We start from the raw sequence: 24,015 nt of genomic DNA on the forward strand, positions 1-24,015 counted from the left end.
AGCATGTAAAGTTAAGGTTTTTTTTTTTTTTTTTGGGTACATATATCTAACAAAATAAAATACTTAATATAATAATGAAAACAATAATAACCGAAGCCTCGCTTAACAATAAGAAGAGTAATACACATTTTGTTTGGGTTTTCTTTTATTTATAAGATAAACTAAGAAAAGAAACAGAATAATTGAAATAAAGTATATATGTATAATTACAAATAATTACAAAAGGAGTAGTAAAAGAACTACAGTCTTAATAAAAAAACTAACCAATTAATTCTTTAATAAATCTAATGTTGTTTTCCCAGTTTGTCTTATATGCATTCTTAATTACAACATATACATTATAAAATGCAGTAGTTACATTAAATGCAACATTGCCACAGGCTAACAAATGCTCTATTATATTAAATGCATTTTGGGCATCTTTTTTTTTAGGCAGTGTGTGTATGTGTGTGTTCATTTTCACTTTGATCAGTGTTATTAAACACTTCATCATTTTGCTTTGTGCTTAACAGCATTTCTGGTGTTGGCATTGAGGTGGTAGCAACTTCATCATTCACCTCAACAAACTCTTCAAAGTTGCCAACAGAATCAATATGCTCTTTCAAAGTTCTCCATTCCTCAATGGTGCTATTGCATTCATTTGCCAGATTGTTTTTTGATGATATTCTAAACTTGATGCAATAACAATAATAGTATTACAGATATCATTCAAGACATGCTACTTTGGCTATAAATTATCCCTCCCCTCAGTGTTGCAGCTCAGGTACCTTATCAGTCAGGCTCTCTGTGTTCTCTTGTGATTATAAATAATGCTTTGATCCACTGTTTGTATAAAATAGGTGGTAGTGGGAGATAAAAATAAGAGCTGTATATTCATTAAATTAAATGCCTCAATGTCAGCAGAATGTTCTGTATAATGATCTGGAATCATCAAAATTTTTCTTTTTTTCCCCCCAAAGTCATTCTTCTGTTCACTCAATAACCAAGACTGAAAAATTTTTACTGTAAGCCAAGACTTTGATTGACCTCATAATCACACAGAAGTTAGTTAACTTCTTGAAAACATCTTGGCTTGAAAAATTTACTGATTATAAGTGGGTGCAGTTTTCTACTGCTATTTGCATTGCAACATAACAGAATGGTGGTTCTCTGCTCACTTAACTTTCCAAGATTACGGGCTTTCCTTGAACAGCAATCATTTTGTTTGGTAGCAAACAGATTTTTCAAAACTGAGTTATTCTTGTCCTTAAATCTTCAGGGCCAGCCATTTGAAGTTGCTGATTTTATGTTACTGGGCTAGATAATTAGCCCTTTCTTACAAAATTGGATTTGTTATTGCAAATTGGACACATATGTTGGATCAGATTCAGGTTTTTGTTTCAAAGTCCTCATGTTTTTCACCAACAGAATAGTGATTCTATTCTGTTTTTGCAAAAATTTCCTATTTTTCATAAAATTTTGTAAATTCTATGCATTCATTTCTTGTTTTTTTTTATCAGTGCTCCAAGTATCACACATTTCATGTTTTTTTCCCCTGGTTTTTCAGTATTGTAGAGAAAGTAGGTAAAGGGATGTTGAATTCCTTTGCAATGTCAATTTTACTTCTTTCCAACCTGTCACCCTCTTGTATAATTTTAAGTTTGACTTCCTGGTTTAATTCTCTCTGTTTACGTTTTGTCACCATAACTGCTAGATGATGTTTAATATAAACAAACTTTAAATTAAATTAAAGTTACAGATTCCAAAAAGACATTAGCTCAGATCCTTTTTAAAATGGCAAAAACTAGATTATAACTCTTTGAATGCAATGTAACAATTGCAACTGACCTTTATGATATTTGAAATCATAAAATCACATCACTTTATGAAATCACAGTGTATTTATGCTATAGCTAAACAAAGCCATAAACTGGCTTTGTTTATGTCAAAGTAAATTCTAATAGGTTAGTAGTATCTTTTGGAAGATGCTGAACCGCATGGGCACATGCATGCTGGTGGAGGGTTAGTAATAGGACAACTGCCGAGCTTTGTATTGACCATGCAAAATGACATTATTTTTCGCAGGGTAAAAACACATTAACCAAATTTTGTAACAAACTAATATGTTTACATAAAAAAAGCCTGCCCTTTTACATGAAACAATTTACAATATATATATATCCAATTTTTTAAATTAAATAAAACATAAGCCAGTAGTATGGCAAAAACTGTAGAGCGAAAATTAGCATAAAAATAACCCAAATAAACAATCGAACGAAAAAAGGAATAGATATAATTAGTAGCCCAGAAACCCTTATATAATTTCAATCTTTAAATCCAATTAACAAAAACTATATAAAATTTAGGATAATGCCAATTATTTATTAATTTAGCGGTACCCCCCTGAAAGGTACCAGTTCCAAAAGACGTGAAATATCACCAAAAGAGGGTTAAAGGAACTACCAAACGATAACAAAATCAAAATAAATTAAAATAAGATAGACTGACCATTATGCCCCATCTCGACAGAGGACCACAAGGCCAATAATGGTCATGGAATCGCTATACAAATCATCGCCACGGTGAAAAGATCGAAGTACCAATTCACCCTCCCTCCTCCGATCGATCCACCAATGCAGAGGATTTGCACGGCAGTGGTCCTTATGCAGCGAAAAATAAAATATAGAACAGACAGCACTCTAGAGCAGAGCCACACCACTGACATACTGTAAGCTGAATCAGCTTATATAAAGGAAAAAAAGAAAATAGATGGCGGCACAGGCGTTGCTAAATTAGCATATCGACCCGTTACTATTGAATTATATTAGGTGTTGACGAAAGTTAAATTATAATAAAATAATTTTTTCCTTTATATAAGCTGATTCAGCTTACAGTATGTCAGTGGTGTGGCTCTGCTCTAGAGTGCTGTCTGTTCTATATTTTATTTTTCACTGCATAAGGACCACCGCCATGCAAATCCTCTGCATTGGTGGATCGATCGGAGGAGGGAGGGTGAATTGGTACTTCGATCTTTTCACCATGGCGATGATTTGTATAGCGATTGAAATGTAGCGATTCCATGACCATTATTGGCCTCGTGGTCCTCTGTCAAGATGGGGCATAATGGTCAGTCTATCTTATTTTAATTTATTTTGATTTTGTTATCGTTTGGTAGTTCCTTTAACCCTCTTTTGGTGATATTTCACGTCTTTTGGAACTGGTACCTTTCAAGGGGGGTACCGCTAAATTAATAAATAATTGGCATTATCCTAAATTTTATATAGTTTTTGTTAATTGGATTTAAAGATCGAAATTATATAAGGGTTTCTGGGCTACTAATTATATCTATTCCTTTTTTCGTTCGATTGTTTATTTGGGTTATTTTTATGCTAATTTTCGCTCTACAGTTTTTGCCATACTACTGGCTTATGTTTTATTTAATTTAAAAAATTGGATGTATTTCAGCTTCATATGGAGGAGTTGCATGTTGCTGCCTCTAATGAATGCTTAAAGATTTATTTATTTATATATTTCATTATAATTTAACTTTATTTAATATAATTCAATGATAGTATATATATATATATAAATATATATATATAAAATTAATGTGTGGTTTGTAGAATAAATAAGGTGTCTGTGAAAATGGAAATGAAAAGTACGCAAGGTGCCAGAACTAAGAGAAGTTTAAGGGATAGTAGAAAGTGGAGTGAAGTAGTGGTTAAACAGGTAAAAGAATTTGAAAAACCTAGTGCCAAAATGAACTGGGACTGAGATAAAAAAATATATATATATACAAGTAAATAAATAAATAAATAACAGTATATTCAGATATGGGACGGCAATTTTAGCAACAGGTCGAATCAGGGGATGGCAAATATGCATAATCTGAATATAATAGATGAAAAATATGCATAATCTGAATATAATAGATGAAAAAAATGATACATAGCCAGGAAATTCATCAGAGGACTACTCCTGACCATGTATCAAGCACTGCATTTCCGAACTTGTCTGTAGTATTAGAAAAAGGGGGGGGGTCAAATATGCAGCCTTTTATTGTAATAGATGGAGCGTTCGTATCACGAACGCTCCATCTATCCTAATTCCTATTGCTATTTTCCCCTTCTTTTGAACATCTTTTATCCCCTTCCCCTCCGTTAGAATTTACCATTCCCTATACCATTTGCTTGTCTATACTTTTTATACACTTTATATATCTCGAACTGATAGCGCAAGGTATAAAGTTAAACTAGATAGTGTAATATGAAGCACTGTATTAGGAATCTGTTAGCTTATTATAGTATTATCAATTAATCAAAAATATTCAGTGGTTCTGTCATGACCTTGGGTTGCTCCTGTTTTTCTGGAATGAGTGATATCATCAGAACTGAAGGAATTTTAAGAAAAGAATGCTATAAAAACCTTGAACATGATGCAATATCCTCTGGACTTTGACTTTATGGAAGAAATTTTATTATGATGAGACAATGACCCAAGCCATAGCTCTAAACTGTGAAGGGACTTTATAGCAACTAAACAACAGGAGAGGTATTGCGAATTATGGTGTGGCCACCCCAATTGCATGACTTAAACCCAGCAGAGCTTTTATGGGATGATCTAGACCGTAAAGAGTGTGAAGTCTGTATCTGTCCATCTTCACATAATTTATGGGTAATCTTGCATATCACTTGGAATAATGTTAGTCAAGACACTTGTAAAATTAATCACTAAAATGCCACATCTGTGGAAGTCACTGATAAAATCTCGTGTAGAATATTTTGATGAAAAATCAATAGAGTTCTTAATATTAATCATTTCAATATTTGTTTTTGCTGTTACAGTTAGATAAACTTCTGACTGCATTAATAAAAAAAAAAAATCGTAAAATGCTGTGTAGTTGCTTATTTCAAAAAATTAACGAAAACCGTTGTCATATGATGTAATTCTAAACTTTTAGGCAGGAGTGTATATCTGTCAATAACTGCTTGCAAACCAAATTGATGTCTAACTCTGGTTGTAAGAATAGGAATAGATGACCATTTAGTATAATTTTTGACAAAATGTTACAAGGAAACAAGTTTGTTGCAAAAATGGGAAAAAAAAGAAAGAAAAAGAGTTTAATCTTCTGCTGCTAAGTATGGTGTCTGAAGACACCACTTTTTAATTATTTTTTTTATTTGAAAATAAAATCAAATCCTCCTGTGTATCCTTGCCCACCAGTATTCCCTAAATGGTTATACAGCATTTTCTGTTTTCATTTTTATACCTCTCTCTATACATTAAAAAAGTTTTCCTGCTAGTGATATTTATTCGAGCCAATGGGAGAAGGGAGCGGGCAATTACGTTCCTTATTTGAGCCATAACTGCCTCCATAATGTTCACCAACCTCGTGCACGTGGTTCCCCGTCTAATACATGATCACGCCCAGCATCATTTGATGTTCCATTATAATGTTACCTGATGAAGGGACCCGATATAGTTTGTATATTTGTAAATAGTTTAGTATTTGTAAATATTTTAAATATTTGTATGGTTTGTAAATATTTTATTCCTGCTCTTTTGGAGGCAACAATATTGCTCATGCATTACGTAGGTCATTTCCTTATTAAATATTGATCAGCGCATTTTGACAGGTGTTTCTGGAATCTGTGACATTTGATTTGCTAATTATAAGTACTAACTTAGTAATTAACACAATGCCACAATCTAGACTGGCAATCACCAATTCCGAGAGAAAAAGACACTGTCACGAGTCTTCACGGAAATATAGAGAGAAACATGCCGAAGGGTTACAAACTAATCATAGAATAAGTTCAATGACGACCTAGCAAGTGGAAAATCAAGGCTACAGGAAGTGGATAACTCAGTGAACCGTTAAACGGCCCAGATGTTATGTAAGATCTTCGCAAGATTCTGATAACAAAGAAACCACTGAAGTATCATATCGCAAATTAGGTATATCACCTAAATCAATATGGTAGACGAATGTCAATGTTGTGGCAGATTATCTTTTCGTGGCAACTCGGAAGAGCCGCACATTTGTTTTGTCACGGAAGGAAGTGTTTGCCAACACAGATACCTATCCAGACACTTTAAAGACAACGTGGAAAAAGGGGGGACTTCCGAGAAAATGTTCGAGTCTACAACAATCTTTACACCTTCTCGTCTTTTAATGCTGAAAACATGGACTTTCAAGATGGTGGTGGTATACGATGCAAATACAAGGAGGTGCCGTGGTGAAAGGAATGACAAGTTTAATGTCCATTAGATTTGTTTCACAATTCGGCCAAATCTACATTTATGATGACAGAGAAGTGTTGGTGGAACGAGCTAAAAGAGTGAAAAGGACTGATGTAGACTCGAATGTTTTCTCATTCAAGTCTACATCAGTGGGGATTGACGGGCAAAGTGAGCAGGGGTGGAGCCCTCTAGTTTCGAATTAAAAGCATTCATTTTTTGCTTGATGCCAGGCAAGCAAAATCATCTACCTTTCTTCTAAGCAATTCCTATTCCTGTGTGGCATTTGTGAGATGTCCAGCAACAGGTGTCTAATCTTGCTGTAGAGCTCTGTTTTCACCAACTGTACTCACCAGTGACAAAAATATAGTATCCTTGAAAACTCTAAAAGTATGATAAAAAAAATATATATTTATTATCATTATTGGATTTTCTTGTTTCATTTTCATTCAATATTTTTTTAGTTGAGCAAATTGTAATTAATAGCTCACTGCTTTCAGTTCAGTAATAAAGATGAATATTAATTTTTTTATAATTAAAACCAAAACAGATGTCTCAGATGAATGTGAGTGTTAAACTGAGGTCACAAGTGGTAGAAAGTTAACCAGTTGTCATTCTTCTCCCACTTCATTTACATAAAAAAACTAACCTCTTTCATGTATTTGTCCAACTATTTAAATTTAATTAAACTTCTAATCCCCCAAAGCTTAGGTGGGAGTTTTCTCACAACCTGTTACCCTTTGACTAAGGAATATTTTCACTTATCTAATGTTCGTTTATATCCACATTTTAAATTTGTCCCCCCTTGTGCATGTAACAGGACTTAGTCTAAAGATTCTTTTGCCATTTAGATTACAGTCTTAAAACCTATGTTCCATAAATTTTGTAAGTTCTATAAGTTATTGTGTTTGGAAACAAATGTCTGTTTCCAAACACCATAACTAATAGAACACGTCTCTGTTGAGAGGAAAATCATCCTGTGCCCTTAACCAATATTGTCTTCCTTCTCTGTACCATTTCTTTAGTACCATATTATTCCTAAAATGAGGTTTCCAAGGCCGTATATACAGGGTATGTCATAACCATTGTTTTATAAACTGGAACATCACCTCATTTGTATCACCTCAGTTTGCAGACGATACGAAGGTTGGCAGGGTTGTCAAGGACACTACTGACATTATGCTGCTGCAACAGGATCTGGAAAGATTGAGCAGATGGGCTGAGAGGTGGCAAATGAAGTTTAACATTGACAAATGTAAAGTACTACATATGGGAAACAGCAACCCCAGAGCAATGTATCAACTCTGTGGTACTACACGGACAGTGGTAGAGAATGAAAGGGACCTGGGGGTGGTTGTGCAGGCAGATATGAAGTTCTCTGAGCAGTGCAGACGGGCTGCAAGAGTAGCTCACGGTGTATTGTCAATGATATATAGGAATTTTTCTAGCAGGGATAAGGAGGTGATTATTCCCTTGTATAAGGCAATGGTCAGGCCACACCTAGAGTACTGTATACAGGCCTGGAGGCCTCATTTCAAGAAGAATGTAGAGCTGCTGGAACGAGTACAGAGAAGGGCAACAAGATTAGTGAATGGAACAAAGGGGTGCTCTTACGAAAAAAGGCTTAAGTTTTGAGAATTACAGTGTCTGGAGACTAGGCACCAGTGAGGTGATCTCATAGAGGTGTACAAAACCTTGAATGGTTTGAGCATGCTCAATGCTGATGGGATTCTTCCTCTTGCTCAGAATAATCACCTGAGAGGACATAAATTCAAATTAAGGAAAGACAGATGTAGGATAGATGTGCGGAAATTTGCCTTTAGCCAGTGAGTGGTTGGTAGGTGGAACAGACTTCCATCCCTTGTCATGGAAGTTGATAGCCTAAATAAGTTTAAGGCTCAGCTGGACAGGTATTTCGAACGAACAGAGGGGTGAAGTGGAAGTGGTTATTTTTTATTTATTTATTTTACTTTATTTATTTATTTTTTTTTTTTTTGGCTGATGCTGCATAAGCTTGCTTTCTTGCATCAAATGCCTCTACTAATGCTAATGCTCATTGTTTACTGACAAAGTTCATATATGTTAATGACAGAGCCCCAGAAGCTGTTCTAGCAACATGTTTATACCATACACAGAACTTTACAAGAATCTATATAGTTACTTCCAAGTGTTAATGCGATATTGAGTTTGATACTACCCAAGTTAAAAATTACTCTTGGATTATTACCACCCAGATGCAAGGCCTTGCATTTTCTAGTGTTATGTCTTAGTTGTCATATTCTCAGTTCATCCAAATAATTTATCTCAAGTTTTGTTGAAATAGCATACCCTGATTACTGTCATTAAGCACTCCTCCCTCCTTAGTATTGCAGCAAACTTAGATGTTAAACTTGAAATAGCTATATTAATAAATATTGTATTGGGAGCAGTAAAGGTGCCCCTGCCACCAAACCCATGGGATTTGATGGCAAGGCCCCTTTACTGTTCATAACATTGCACCATTCATAATATTAGTCCATTAAGAGCAGTGACCATTCATGACTACTGTCTATCTCTTACTGCTTAAATATCCTTTAAACCAGGTGAGGTGGAACGTGTCCAGCCTGCAAGCATATGGCCCATTTCTTCATGTTATGTGACTTGTGGCCATGTAGGTAGCTCTAAATGTTCTGCCTCTCCCTCTCTGTGATTAAAACTAGCATATCACAAATTACAGATGTGCACCGACTTTTGGAAATATCCATTATTAAGTTTTTCTTTATTGCTTTTTTTGTGATGTTTTAAGTATCACTATAGATACATAAAGATCAATATAGATACATAAAGGCATCTTCTTCCCTAAAGAATTTGTCATGCACATGGCATCCTCTTCCTATGGAATCCTCCATATACATGAAGAATTCTTCAAGGAAGAGAATGCCAGAAGTTTATCTAACTGTAACTGGGAGTGAGTTAGAAAATTAAAAATAAAAATTAAACAAGAGAAATTAATCTAAAAATATTTCTTGACTAAATGTCTAGGAGTATGAAAAGGTTGTTTATGCATGGATAATGCACTTCCATCATTTCTACTATCCAGGTAGTAGTAAATGGTGTATTCTATGCATACATCGTTTAATTATATCTCATATTGTGAATACCTTCACAACGAGTTGCCGAGGTATTGCACTGCTTTGAATGAGTAACGCTTCACCATTAGAGAACACTAATGTTACTTTTCTCGGCGGATACTACCACCCAAGGCCCCAAGTGCCAAGCAAGTGATCTAGCGATTTACAAAGTGAATTTGAAAGAGTTTTTTCTAAGGAGAATTTGTTAAAGAGATTTCCAAAAGCTTTACTTTCAAAGTTATTTATTTTCTGGCTCTTTGTAAATAAAGAAGGAAGCCTCCTACAAGAAAGGAAAGACACCTTTCTTTTGTATATATAACTACTTTTCTAACACACTAACCACTAACCTTTATCGCTTGGTCACTGGTGGCACCACTCCTGCCTCCACGTGGCGGGGCCGGTAACCTGGGGGATAAATCAACCCTCGGGGCTAAAAGGAGCAGTAATGGAAACCAATGAATTTCCACGTATAGAGCCCAAGAGTGCTCAATATGACAATCATGAACCCGACCATGACTTCTCTACCTCGAAGAGAATGAAAAAAGATGCAGGCAGACAGGAATCGCCAGCCTTCCTAATTATCCATTCTCTGTCAGCACAGCCTGTTAGCAAGCTCTCCCCTTTCATAATCCAACGATGTCTAGAACATGCAGCAGCATCACCAAAAATGGTGAAACGTCTCCAATCCGGGGACTTGCTAATAGAGACTTCTCTCCCAAGACATTCTGAACAACTATTGAAACTCACCACTTTAAGCGGAATTCCAATACAAGTCACTCCACATAACACCCTGAATTCGTCCAAGGGAGTGATTACTGAGTGGGATCTACTGAATGTCCGAAGAAGAAATAGTACAGGAACTAAAGACACAAAATGTAACTCAAGCAAGAAGAATCATGATACGAAAAGAAGGTACCTTAGTCCCAACACGTAACATAATTCTAACTTTCAATTCACCGAATCTACCAGCATCAGTCAAAGCAGGTTACTTAAATTGCCGTGTTCGACCCTTTATCCCAAATCCCCTAAGATGCTACAAATGCCAGAAATTTGGACACTCCCAGACAGCATGCCGTGTCGTTTCAACATGTCCAAACTGTGGCTCCACAACTCATACCCAGTCAGAATGCAAAGCACAAACTCCGCAGTGTCCTAACTGCAGGGGAAGCCATCCAGCATACTCTAAAGAATGTGATCTCTGGAAGATAGGCAAGAAAATACAAAAATATAAGACTGAAAATAAAGTCTCCTGTCAAGAAGCTAGGAAACAAATCAAACTGATCATGCCAAATAGCTCTTATGCCTCAGTTATCCACTCTCACCAATCAGTAGCATGTCAGACGGAAGTGTCACTCTCTCTCTCTCTCTCCAGATAAATCGATTGCAGACTGGGCTCTATCAGTTCTATCGACCCAGCCTACATCAAACACAGTAGATCAAAGTATGAATACACCTCTTACGGTTCCAACCCAGATCATAACCCAAGATAAAGTAACAGAAAAACTGCAAAAATCAGATCCTGTCGAGGTTAATCAACCACCCTCAACAAGGATGGATACTGATGATACGATTACCCAAGACCTTCTTGAATTACATGCAGATGGTGAAATGGAAGATAACAATAATTCAACACGCCCCAACTTCCCCAGAAAAGAAAAACCTAAGCTGGATCATCACAAACAACCCACTTATAAAAAGCAGTCGGATTCATCTCCCTCTTACAAATCTAAATAATGGAACAGATCATCCAATGGAACTGTAGAGGCCTTCGCAGTAATATCGATGATATCCATGAATTAATTCACCACCACAAACCTCTTGCAATGTGCTTGCAGGAAACGAATTTGACACCTCAGATCTCAATCAAAATAAAAAATTATACTATGTTCAGACAAGACAGAGCTGGCACTAACAGTGCTCACGGAGGAGTAGCAATACTCGTGGATTCAAGCATCCCCTCCAGACGCATCCATTTACAAACCTCCTTAGAAGCTGTTGCCACTCGCGTTGTAAATAGTATTACACTGACACTGGTTTCAATCTATCTTTCACCAAATCATCAATATACCATTCAAGAAATCGAAGATCTTGTCTTGCAGTTACCATCTCCCTTTTGTATCCTAGGAGACTTTAATGCCCACCATCCAATATGGGGTTCCCCTATATCAGACAAACGAGGGAAGCTTATTGAAATGTTGATAGACAGGCAAAATTTAACTTGACTAAATACTGGCACTCCCACATATATCCATCTCCCTACAGGTTCAACTTCTACAATAGACCTTACCATTTGTTCCCCAATCCTCTTTCCAAGTATAGAGTGGGTAACTCTAAGCGATCCTTATAGCAGTGACCACTATCCCGTAATCTGCAAAATTCAAACATCCTGTTCCTTCCCAACAGAAAATCCAATGAAATGGAAATTTTCAAGAGCTGACTGGATAAAATACAGAACGCACATATCATTTGACAACTACATTATTCAGTCCTGTTCCATCGACAGTGTTACTGAGCACATCACAAATCAAATTATGTCAGCTGCATCCGCTACCATTCCTCAATATCAAGTAAGAAATAGACGAAAAACAAATTACTGGTGGAATGAAGACTGTAATCATGCGAAAAAAGAGAAAAACAAAGCGTGGAACCTTTTCCGCAAACTCCCAACCACCTCCAATCTTATTAGTTATAAACGTCTCAGAGCAAAAGCCCGTTTCATCAGACGTAAAGCGAAAAAAGAAAATTGGATTAAATTCGCCTCATCAGTAAATAAAAATACTGATATCAGATTAATCTGGAGAAAAATAAAATGTTTAAACAATAAATTCCCTCCTTTATCCACCCCACTACTGAACTGGAATGGACAGGAGCTTACTACTCCTACAGAAATATCAAATGCCCTCGGAACCACATTTTCTCAGTTGTCCTCTTCTATCGCCTATGATCAAACATTTCAAAAACTTAAAACAATTGCAGAGAAATCCAGACTAAATTTCACTGACAATTCCGCATTACCTTATAATAAACCATTTACCATGCTTGAGCTGCAACAATCCCTTAACAACTCAAGAAACAGTGCTGCTGGCCCAGATGGGATATACTATGTAATGCTGTGAAATTTGGATCAGAGATCACTCTTATTACTGCTCATATTTTTCAATCGAATTTTTTCCGAACGTACCTTCCCAAGTTCCTGGAGTCATTCTTATGTACTAGCAATTGCAAAGCCCGGTAAAGATCATTCTGTTCCGCAAAATTACAGACCAATATCCCTTACCAGCTGTCTAAGCAAAACCCTCGAGAAAATGTTACATCGCCGTCTCACTTGGTTCCTGGAGTCCCAAAATTTGATTCACAACAATCAATTTGGATTGCGGAAAAATTGATCTTCATTGGATCTCATGATCAAAACCGAGACAAACGTTAGAAATGCTTTCGTCAAGAAGGAACATCTCGTAATGGTCTGTCTTGACATTGAGAAAGCCTTTGACACTACATGGCGATTCGGCCTCTTAAAAGATCTGCATTCTCTTGGCCTGAGAGGTAATTTACCATACTTTATCAAAAATTTTCTACACCAGAGATCTTTTCAAGTTCGTTACTGGGGAACCCTCTCTAAGATCTTTACCCAAGAAGAAGGAATTCTGCAAGGGTCGGTTCTCAGTGCCACTTTATTTGCAATGAGAATGAACCATATAATTGAACTCATTCCGAAAACTGTAGATTCGTACCTTTTCGCAGATGATCTCTCAATATCCTGTCATTCTCAAAACATGCATTATATTGAATGCCAGCTACAAATATCAATTAATCGCATCGTGACATGGATGACACAAAATGGTTATAGACTCTCCAGCCAGAAATCTGCTGCCATACACTTCTGTAACAGACGCAATATGCATCCTGAGCCCGAGCTCCACTTGAATAACCATCCTCTTCCCATAGCTAATTGTATTCATCTACTAGGATTATTTTTCGAAGCAAGTTAAACTTCCAAAAACAAGTTTAATATCTCTGGACAAACTGTCAAAAGAAACTGAACATACTCAGAGTTTTATCAGTGACAACATGGGGAGCAGATCGTTACAGCCTGCTTCACCTATACAGAACCATAATTAGATCACGCCTGGACTACGGGGCGCCTGTTTTCGATTCTGCTAGGGAGAGTGTTTTATCTTGCCTCAACCCTATTCAACATTCAGCTCTCAGATCAGCATTAGGTGCGTTCAGAACATCTCCAGTGCAAAGTTTATATATTGAAGCCCATGAGCCTCCTCTAAATATCAGGAGAAAGATGTTGCTGTTAAACTATGCAATCAAGATCCAAAGCCAGAGAACCCATCCTAATTGGTCAATACTTCATGATCCGCTGTATATGATCCTGCATAGAAATAAACCACAGACAGCTCGGCCTGATGGTATTAGGCTAAAACATCTAACAGAAGATTGGGATATACACTTCGATAAAATCTTGCAAGATCCTATAGATCCTGACCCTCCATGGTCTGTCATCATGCCATGTTGTGACAAGTATTTCCACCAGTGGGGTAAACACTCTCTATCAGACGTTACCTTCCAACAGCTACGCATTGAACGTGCTCAACATTATCCTGACTTCGCTAAAATATATACAGATGGATTGAAGTCTGAGAGTGGATCGGGTGCAGCAGTGATACTCCCTGATAAAATAATTTCTCAATCTCTTCCGACAGAGTGTAGTAGCTACACAACTGAATTATTTGCCATAAACTTTGCATTAGAAAATGTCTTCCATATGTCAACTCAAAAGAGCATAATATACACAGACTCACAAGGTTCCATATTAGCATTGCAAAACAATTCCTCGCCTACTCACCCGATATTAAAGCTCATCAAAACACAGTTGATACGTCTTAGAGAGCATCAGCAAAAGGTTACCTTCTGCTGGATCCCAGGCCATACCGGAATACCAGGGAATGAAATTGCAGATGATGCTGCCAAAAATCCATCCAGCCCAGCCCCAATGAATTCGCTAGTTCCCGTCACAGATTATAAAATGAATATACAAAGAATATGTAAGGATCAATGGACTCTTCAGTGGCAAACACAACTCCATAATAAACTATGCCAAATAAAACCCTTACCAAAATTATGGGCTTCTAGCTTTATAGCAAACAGACAAGAAGAAGTAATTCTAGCCAGAGCCAGAATCGGTCATACTCATTTAACCCATCTGTTTCTTTTGTCAGGAAATGATCCTCCCCAGTGTAATCATTGTCATACACCACTCACAGTCAAACACATACTTCTGGACTGTACTCTATATAATAATGCTCGATAATGTCTTTCAGTTCTCTGTCAAATTTAAAGGAACATTTGTCACTTCGCCATATCATAGGCGAAAATTCAAATCTCGCAGAATTCTTCTCCTTTCTAAAACGAATAAGATTGTACAACCATATTTAACTGCTTCTAAATCAACAAACGCAGACAGTATGCACCACTTCCATAAGTGCAATATGGCCTAAGTAGCCATTGCACTTTAAACCCCAACAACAACAACCACCCAAACGGCACTGTTTTGAACCTTGTTGGCTTACTCATCAGTGGGTGGACAGGTACCCTGTTGTTGCAATAGTGACAACTTGGTTATAAAGTATAACTCCACAATATGAGAGATGCTTGATGGTGTGCGTGGTTTAATCTAAAAATATTTCTTGACTAAATGTCTAAGGGTATGAAAAGGTTGTTTATGCATGGGTAATGCACTCATCATTTCTTCTACCCAGGAATTATGCTTGCATTGTTTAATTATATCTCATATTGTGAAATACCATTTCAAAGCTTGTTGAAATGGTATTCACTCATCACTTATTGTGTGGAGTTATGAAGTATAACTCCACAATATCCACCCACCATTACAGTTTTGATGGAGGATGATGAATGCATTTCAGTAATTTACACTAATGTATTTCAGTTATTTTTCTGAATACCTGAAACAGTTTATAATAAAGTAATTAAATTATAAAATAACAAGGATATAAATATAATCAAATAATTATATTCATGTAGGAGGCTAAACAGTATATTTTCATCTAATTGGTCTCATTGCAAAAATTAGACATGCTAGAGAAAAAGTGAAAACACATTTGGAATCAGCATCCGAAATCTATTTAGATCTTGGATGCTGATTCAAATACACTTATATATTTTTTATGATGAAAAATATTTGTTGATGTGTAGCCAGGTCAAGAATATTTTTTTTTCTCCTCTTGTGACATATCCCACATACTTCTACAAAAGCAGCCATCCAGAAAAAATATATATATGAAAAAGAAACCATGACTTTCACATACCATCTCTTTAAGAGAATAAAACTGAAAGTTTTAATTTTACTTGAATTGGAGGTTCTTCATTAATTTAATATTAATATTTTTTGTGTGCTAGGGGAATCTGCTTACTTCCATTAAAGGATTGGGATTTGCAGTATCGGGAGATCTTCAACTAGGTATGTTCTTGGCAGAATTATTCTAATCAATTTTTATGTGATGCTGCTGTATATGGAGAGAGAGAGAGAGAGAGAGAGAGAGAGAATTTATAGAATAAATAAAATAGAAATATTAATAATGCTATCACTCATTTATTTAAAACAAACACTAGGTTATAATTTGTTCTCTCTCTCTATTAAATCTACTCTCACTCTCTCTTGTTGATTGATATTCTTTAATTCCACATTTTGTAGAACAAACTAATCATGAATAAGTGACTTATCTTGAATTGATAATTCTTCATGTGGTTTTCTCCTCCAGAAAACAGTAAATTCCTTCCAAAGGAAGGAATTTACTGTTGTCTGGCAAAAAAGATGGGATGAGAGTGAATTTGGGCTTGTAACAAGAAAGTATATTGCGCAAGTGGAATTCTCAACAACCACATTGAGAGTACAATGGACAGTTCAGAAGTACATGAATCCACGTTTCATATTCCCCACATGTGCAGTACGGATCAGGCTCCAGACCTATGACAACTTCTTATCTGCTAACAGGACATGGGTCCCTCTGGGCTAAGTTATTTGAGCGTGGCCTGGAGCCTGATCCGTACTGCACATGTGGGGAATATGAAACATGGATTCATGTCCTTCTGAACTGTCCATTGTACTCTCAACTTAGAACAGATTTAATGTCTGTGGTTCCAAACTTATTGGAGAACAATCTAAATATCTTAGTTGAAGACCATAATAACTTTTCTGCTCTGCAAACTTTCTCAAGATCAGTTTTCATATTGAGGACTCAGCTAAGAACTTCAGCTTCTTCTGGGAAATGACTTCACAAATGACCAAAAGACAAAAGGTTTAAGTGTAAACAGAAGATTTAAATTAATTGTTATTGTGTTGACTTATATGGATTGCTATTGTGTTGATTTATGTTAATTAATGTTGCATTGAAATTGTTATTGACAAGATTTATGTCCATTGTTATTGTAAAGATGTATGTTATATATTGTTTTCTTGGTTATTGTAAAGATGTATGTTATATGTATTGTTTTCTTGGTTCTCAGTAATTCAGTGACTCTGAGCATATTTAAAAAAAAAAAAGTATTGTATATATGTGTTTAATATAATAATTAGTGGGTGTAAGTGAGGATAATTTGTGGAAGTTCTCCACTAGTAATTCATTTGTGGACACCCACTGGTATTGCACTACATCCGGTGGGTGCGGGACTTGTGCATTCAGCACAAATACATAACGTCAACCCAGGTCTAGAGAAGGGCACCGGACAACAGCTGTCTGATATTGGCGGTGGTTAAATACCTCGCACATGTTTTTAGGTTAGATTTGTTGAGGTTCTACACCAAAACAGATGAACTAGGTGCAGATGGGCTTTTGCCTAGGAGCCACCCTTGACTCCGGGATACACGTACGAAATGCACCAGGAGGTATAATATAATGTCTTATATATGTGTAATGAGAATGTTTGTATATATATCTTTTTGTAAATATTGTGTGTATATATATATATATATATATATATACAGGCATACCTCGGTTAACGTTACCTCTGATAACGAAGCTTCGATATAACGAAGTCGGCAATTTCAAGCCCCATTTAACATAAAAAAAATATATTCCAGTTTAATCACCTGAAATCTAAACAAACTGAAGAAATTACGGAAACCTTTGGGGCTTCTCGTGGTTGGTTCGAGAAATTTAAAAAACGGGCCAGGATTCATAGTGTAAAATTAACAGGAGAAGCTGCAAATAAGTTTCCAGAAAAACTAAAGGAAATAATTGAACGTGAAAATTTTCCAAATTTGGTGTTCAATGTTGACGAAGGTGGTTTGTTCTGGAAACGGCTACCAACAAAAAGCTTCATATCTATTGAAGAAAAATCAGCTAGAGGATAAAGCAGCCAAAGACCGTTTAACGTTACTCTTTGGATCAAATGCCTCTGGCGATTATAAATTAAAATTGTTATTAGTTTACCATTCAGAAAAGCCGAGGGCGTTAAAAGGTAACATAAAAATGAATTTACCTCTAATATGGAAAGCAAATAGAAAAGCGTGGGTTACCAAGGAGTTATTTACTGATTGGTTTGTTAACCACTTTTGTCCTGAAGTAAAACGGTATTGTCAAAAAAACAACTTTGAAGAAAAAGCTCTTTTGTTGTTAGACAATGCTGCGGGACATCCTACTGATCTTAACACGTTGGACACATGCATTCCTGTCAAAGTTGTGTTTCTTCCAGCAAACACGACTTCCCTGATTCAACCATTGGATCAGGGAGGAAAAGCATCATTTAAAGCTTATTATCTGCGTCGAACATTAAGCAGTTTAACTGAACTAGAGGATAAAGAGGAAATGACAGTTAAAACTTTTTGGAAAAACTACACCATTAAAAACGCAATTGAAAACATTGATAGTTCTTGGAAAGAAGTCACTAAGAAATGCTTACATGGAGTTTGGCGCAAAATATGGCCAGAAGTTGTACTAGAAGAAGAAAATAACATCCAAGAAATTAGAAATGAAGTTATCCAGATGGCTCAATCAATAGGTTTCGAAAATGTCGATGAAGAGGATGTTAGAAATTTATTGAATGCAGAAGATGATGGTTTTTCAGTGGAAGATTTAGAAAACCTTGTTAGCAACGAAGACGAAGTTAAAGAAGTTCCTGCCGAAAAAGTGTTAACAACCAAAGATTTAAAAAGGTGCTTAAATGACATTGAAAACGTTAAATTTTTTTAGTGAAAATGATCCTGATTTAGGAAGAAGTATTATTGTTAAGCTATCAGTGTTAAATGCAATAACTCTGTATAGGCAATTGTTAAATGAAAGAGAAAAAGAGCATAAACAATCAACTTTAGACTCGTATTTTAAAATGTGATTTCACTTTGTATGTAAGTTGACTGTTTATTTAATAAAACTTTTCTTTGTCCGAAAAAAAATCTTTTCATTTTCTTTACGTAAGAACGTATCCCTATTCTGGCCATAGTATTTTTACCTCTGAAAACGAAGTTTCGCTTAACGAAGTAATTTCGTGGAACGCATCCTATTCGTTATTCGAGGTATGCCTGTATATATATATATGTATATATGTAATAATTGTGTGTGTACAAATAAATGGGAAAAAAAAATAGAAATGTTAGTTTGACTATTGATGATGCATTGAGATAGAAAAAATAAAAGTTGGGGAGAACATTGAATGTGGATTAATGAAATATTTTGAATATGGTATGACACATACAGTAAGAATATATTATTCTGTTTATAGTTTTCTTTAGAGATATTCCTAATGTAATTTAATTCAGTCAGAAAATACATAATGTCAAGAGCTGATAAATCTAAAAGCAGTGTATCAATAATATATATATATATATATCCATTAATATATATATAAGAAATGAATTAAGCATTTTTTTTTTTTTTTTTTTGTTTTTCCTACAGTACAAGCATTTGGTATTAGTTTCCTTATATTAACACTTACAAAGCCAGGGTGGTGCATTATAGCCTAAGTTGCTGATGTGCCAATAAAACTCAATCAATCAGCCAGGGATGGCCCTTACTAAAAGGTTGGACTTTACAATCCCAGCTAGCCTAGTACATTTAATATATTTTTCTATACTTTTTGTCTTTCTACTTTCTACTTCTAGCTTTTTCCCGTTTGTAAAACTAATAGTGCAATACGAGGGTGATATGAACGTTCCAACTATCCTCTTTCTATTGCTATTTTTGTCTTTATTTAATTACTACTTTATCCCTTCTCCATCCTCAATTTAATACTTTGCCCTATACCATGTGCTTGTTCTAAATTTAATTCATCTAATTTCCACAAAATTCGAACACTAAAAAAATATTTTTTTTCTCCAAATTTACTTAAAACCTATATTAAATTCAAAAACCTTTTTTCCTACTCCGAAAACACTTATTTATATTTTATTTCAGCTTTATCCTTATTTTTACCTTAATTTTTTATATTATTGACACTATGTTGGGACTACCTTGCCCATACTACGAGATAATGTGCTAATTTTAATCTTTTTGCTTTATTTTGCCTCTTTCCCACTCTTATGGACAAGTATAGAAACACAGTTCCTGATACATGGTCAGGTGTAGTCCCCTGATGAAATACCTGACTGTGTATCAATATTTACTTTAGCTTGCATCAGATTTTTGCTATCCCTATATTCAGCTTATAACTAAATTTGCCCACCCAAATCTGACAGCGGCTATCACACCTTTTATTTTATATTTTTATTCATTTGGTATTAATCATTTTACTTTGCAGTTCCCTAACCTCTAAAATAAAAATAAAAAATAAAGCTTTTTAATTCAGCCTATAATTATAGGATATTCACATTCTTTCTCCTTTTACAAACCTACATTACTTCTTTTTTCTGCTATCCTCACCCTTCTAGTACTTGGCACTTTGTGTATTTTTCACTTTGCAAACTTTACCAGACCTTTCAATTCTTACATACTTATATAAACTTTTGCATCCTTTACTGCTTCTTTGCTTGTTTTGTTGCATCTGTCATACCTAGCTTATTTATTTTTATCCATCATCTGAAACTACATTTTTAATACTCACGATTTTATATTTAATTTAATAAATATATACAGTCTGTCCTCGTATAGCACGATAGTTGCGTTCCTAGAAATCCTTGTGCAATGCAAAATCGTGCAATATAAACAACAGGCCCTATGGGAAAAGTAGGGTTAGGTGCCGACCACCCAAGATTGAACACACATTTGGAACCAAAACATTACCAAACACAATAAATAATCGGGTAATTTTAATCGTTATAAAATACTTACGTATTTTATAACAATTAAAATACGTAATAAAAATATTATATTATAATAAAGTATTTTTAGTATTTTTAATACTAAAAAAGTATTTTTTACGAATAAAATACGTATTTTATTCGTAAAAAAATTATTATATTAAATAAAATAGTCGTAATAAAATACTTACGTATTTTATAATACGTAAGTACTGTATAAATTATAATACGTAAGTCGTAATAAAATATTGCTAATGCTTTTGCTTCTATCGTAAGCAAACTTGCTTTTTGTTTGATTTTCTATCCAAACAGATGACAGCCGTTCCATCTCTTCCAATTCTTGTGTCTTAATCTAATGGATTTTAATTACACTGAGTTGTTCCTGCTATTAAAGTTGTTTTTATTTTCTCTGCATTCTTTGTAATTCTCGGCGTTGCCTGATTTAGGTCTATAGCACGTGCAATATCACATGGCCTTTCATTTCGCTCAAAGCGTTTCAAATTTCATATTTTTTCTCTATCGACAGAGGCGGACAGAAGCCTTACGGGGAAACCACGGTGGGTCGGGGGCCGGTGTGATTTTGGCCATAAACCATAGTATGAGGCCACTATAAATTTTCCCGGTTAAGAATTTTTGATCCAGTCCGCCTCTGTTTATCGATATTGCTTTTTTTTTTTTCTCTGAATCTGCAGTGTCTTAGAGAACGCTTCCTTTTCACACCTTTTAAGTATTTTACTCATTTTTAGGGAATAAAGCACAATTACAAAACGAGGAGACACGCTTGATACACATAAACAAAGCTGCGTGCGTGTAGCAACTGAATAAACAACACCGTAAAGGCCGAGATACACTATTAACACCTCACATTTTACTAAAGCACACTACCATAAAACAATAAAAACAATTTACAGTTGCGTTTCTGCTAGTGAAATCTGTTATAAACTGGTAGTAAACTCCATCTAATTGCATTTGCGATTATATCGATAGCTGGAATTGTGTTGGTTTTTACGTTATTATGGTGAAATGTGTTTCCCCTTCACTGATATAAAACACATAAATACATTTTCAGAATCTTCTTCATTCCTATCGTGTTGCGTTCAGTTGGGGTGATTCCGCGTTCGACTGCCATTTCTTGTAAACACAAAGGCGAATCGTGTATAAGCGAATTCGGTTCGTGTTATATAAGATAACGTTCCCCTATTTATAAATCGTGTATGATCGAATTCGTGTAATGCAAACACGTGTTATACGAGGACCGACTGTATATATATATATATATATATATATATATATCCCTTTCCCTGTAGGTGTGTTATTTATATGCCTGGCAACTTGCATTGTTTCATCCCTGAATGATTAAATTACTATTTTGAGTGACATTGCATTCACTCTGTATTACACATGTATACCACATGAAATTTGAAGCATGTCTTGGGGTGGGGGAGAGGTTTATTTGAATTTATTTTGGTAAACAGGTTAATGAGAAATTGCTCTCTTAAGATGAATCAAAGATTTTTTTTGGAGAGCCAATTTTGAAATTATAAAAAGTCTTTAAATATAGCGCTGCTTAAATGAAAATAGAACATATTGCATTGAACTTTTCCACTGTTAAATAAAGTTCACACTTCTCTAGAAATTTGTAAGGTTTATAAATAATCAAAAAAAAGCCAAGGTAGGTTAAACTTTTATGTATTTTTATGTCATACTGATGAACTTTGGGGTCTAAAAAAGGTATACAGACAGCAAATCTAATCAAATAATTAGCAAACCAAAACAAATGAATAAATGAACAAATCAAATAATTAAATAAACAAATCAGACAAATAAAAAAAAATAAAAAAAAAAATACAATGCTTATTTCAGAGACAGTCTATTTTATCTCTTGAGAAAATATGCATATCAGTAAATATTATTGATTTAGAAATAATTAAAAAAGTATAAAAGAATACTCATTTGGTGTTAGTTTTTATAGGCCACCAAACATTTTTGTTAAGGTTTTAAAATAGTATTTTAAACATAAGTGATGTATTGTGCAACTCTGGACACTAGCCATCTTTATGAAATGCATTGCAGTTTTCTACAAATTATTTTCATTGAAATATACTCTATAACTGCCTTATTCTGAACTCTTTAGAAAATTCAATCAAACTCACTTAGGTGACAGAACTTGTATTGGTAAAATGGTTATTATTTTAAGGTTATTATTATATTAAAACCACTCTTATACCATGTGAAAATTAATAATATAGTTTATCAGGCTGTTTGCCTACATTACTAGTAGAACCAGGATATGTCTCCAGGGAGCAACTATTAATGATGTCACCAACAGATTGTCAGATTTTAAGGGTGTTAAAGAGAATATTATTATTCATGTGGGGACTAATGACATTAAACGTACACGATCTGACGATTTGTTGGAAAAATACAGGACCATGCTGAGGAGATGCCACGAGCTAGGCCACAATATCTGTGTCTGCAATTCTGCCCAGACACGATAGGAGGGATTATAGGTTAAAAGCCTTGTGGATTAACTCAAGACTTGAAGGACTCTGCAAGGCTTTTGGGGGAAAATTTCTATCAGCTTGGCTCACACTTGTAGGTAGAAGGAATTTGTTTTGTAGAGACGGGATACACTTAAACAAAGGTGGTGCAAAAGTTCTTGCCAGTATTATTGGTAATACCTTAAAGGTTCAGGGAAGCTGCTAGTTAGGAGGGTGGGATGTGGGTAATACTGACACACGTTTATCTTATAATATTGGTCAAAGTAACTTTTGCACATACCTCAAGAGTTCTTATCTGTTACCCCACTGGACATATTATCTAAATGTTCTGGGAGCAGAAACGTTTTAAATGAGCTGCCAGGGAAGAGAGCCTAAAAAACTTCAAGGATTATGTTAGGGTTGTTAAATATACAAGAACAGTAAGTCTTAATTGTTTATATAGTAATGTTAGAAGTGTCATCAATAAAATGAGCGAATTCGAATTGCTGGTTAAAACAAGTAATGCAGACATAATAGGGCTTACGGAAACGTGGTGCCACCCGGAAATAGGGGATGATGAGTTTCAGTACAGCTTGTATAATGTATTTAGGAAGGATAGGATAGATAGAAGTGGTGGGGTAATGCTTCTTATCAGAAGCAGCCTGAGTGTGACGATAGCTTTCCCGAATTCAGACGTTTCACGTACTAGTACAGAATCTGTATAGTGTGAGATAGTTGAAAACAAAGGTATAATGCGAGTAGGAGTAATCTACAGACCAGGTGATTGTGAAGATTATGACGAAAGCCTCTACATGCAAATGGAATGGGCAAGTAAGCGTCAATGTCTTATTATAAGTGATTTCAATTTGTCTCTAATTGATAGTAAGTAAATGGGAAGGAAACTCAACATGGGGAACAAAATTTTAAAATCAACTAGATGACTGTTGTA

At 35.2% G+C, this 24,015-nt stretch overlaps 1 protein-coding gene across 1 annotated transcript in view; it reads left to right on the plus strand.

Annotated features, from left to right (window-relative positions):
- The window catches only part of RNaseZ (ribonuclease Z), a 239,384-nt gene that overhangs the window by 22,885 nt on the left and 192,484 nt on the right, over window positions 1–24,015 (plus strand). Inside the window, exon 5 of the mRNA XM_090386608.1 lies at window positions 15,756–15,816. Coding sequence (XP_090242734.1) covers window positions 15,756–15,816 — 61 coding nt within the window. The remainder of the gene's footprint in view (window positions 1–15,755; window positions 15,817–24,015) is intronic.

The sequence above is a fragment of the Mastigoproctus giganteus genome, chromosome 12, assembly GCF_048544385.1.
Source record: "Mastigoproctus giganteus isolate SK-2022 chromosome 12, ASM4854438v1, whole genome shotgun sequence".
Taxonomy (NCBI): Eukaryota; Metazoa; Arthropoda; class Arachnida; order Uropygi; family Thelyphonidae; genus Mastigoproctus; species Mastigoproctus giganteus.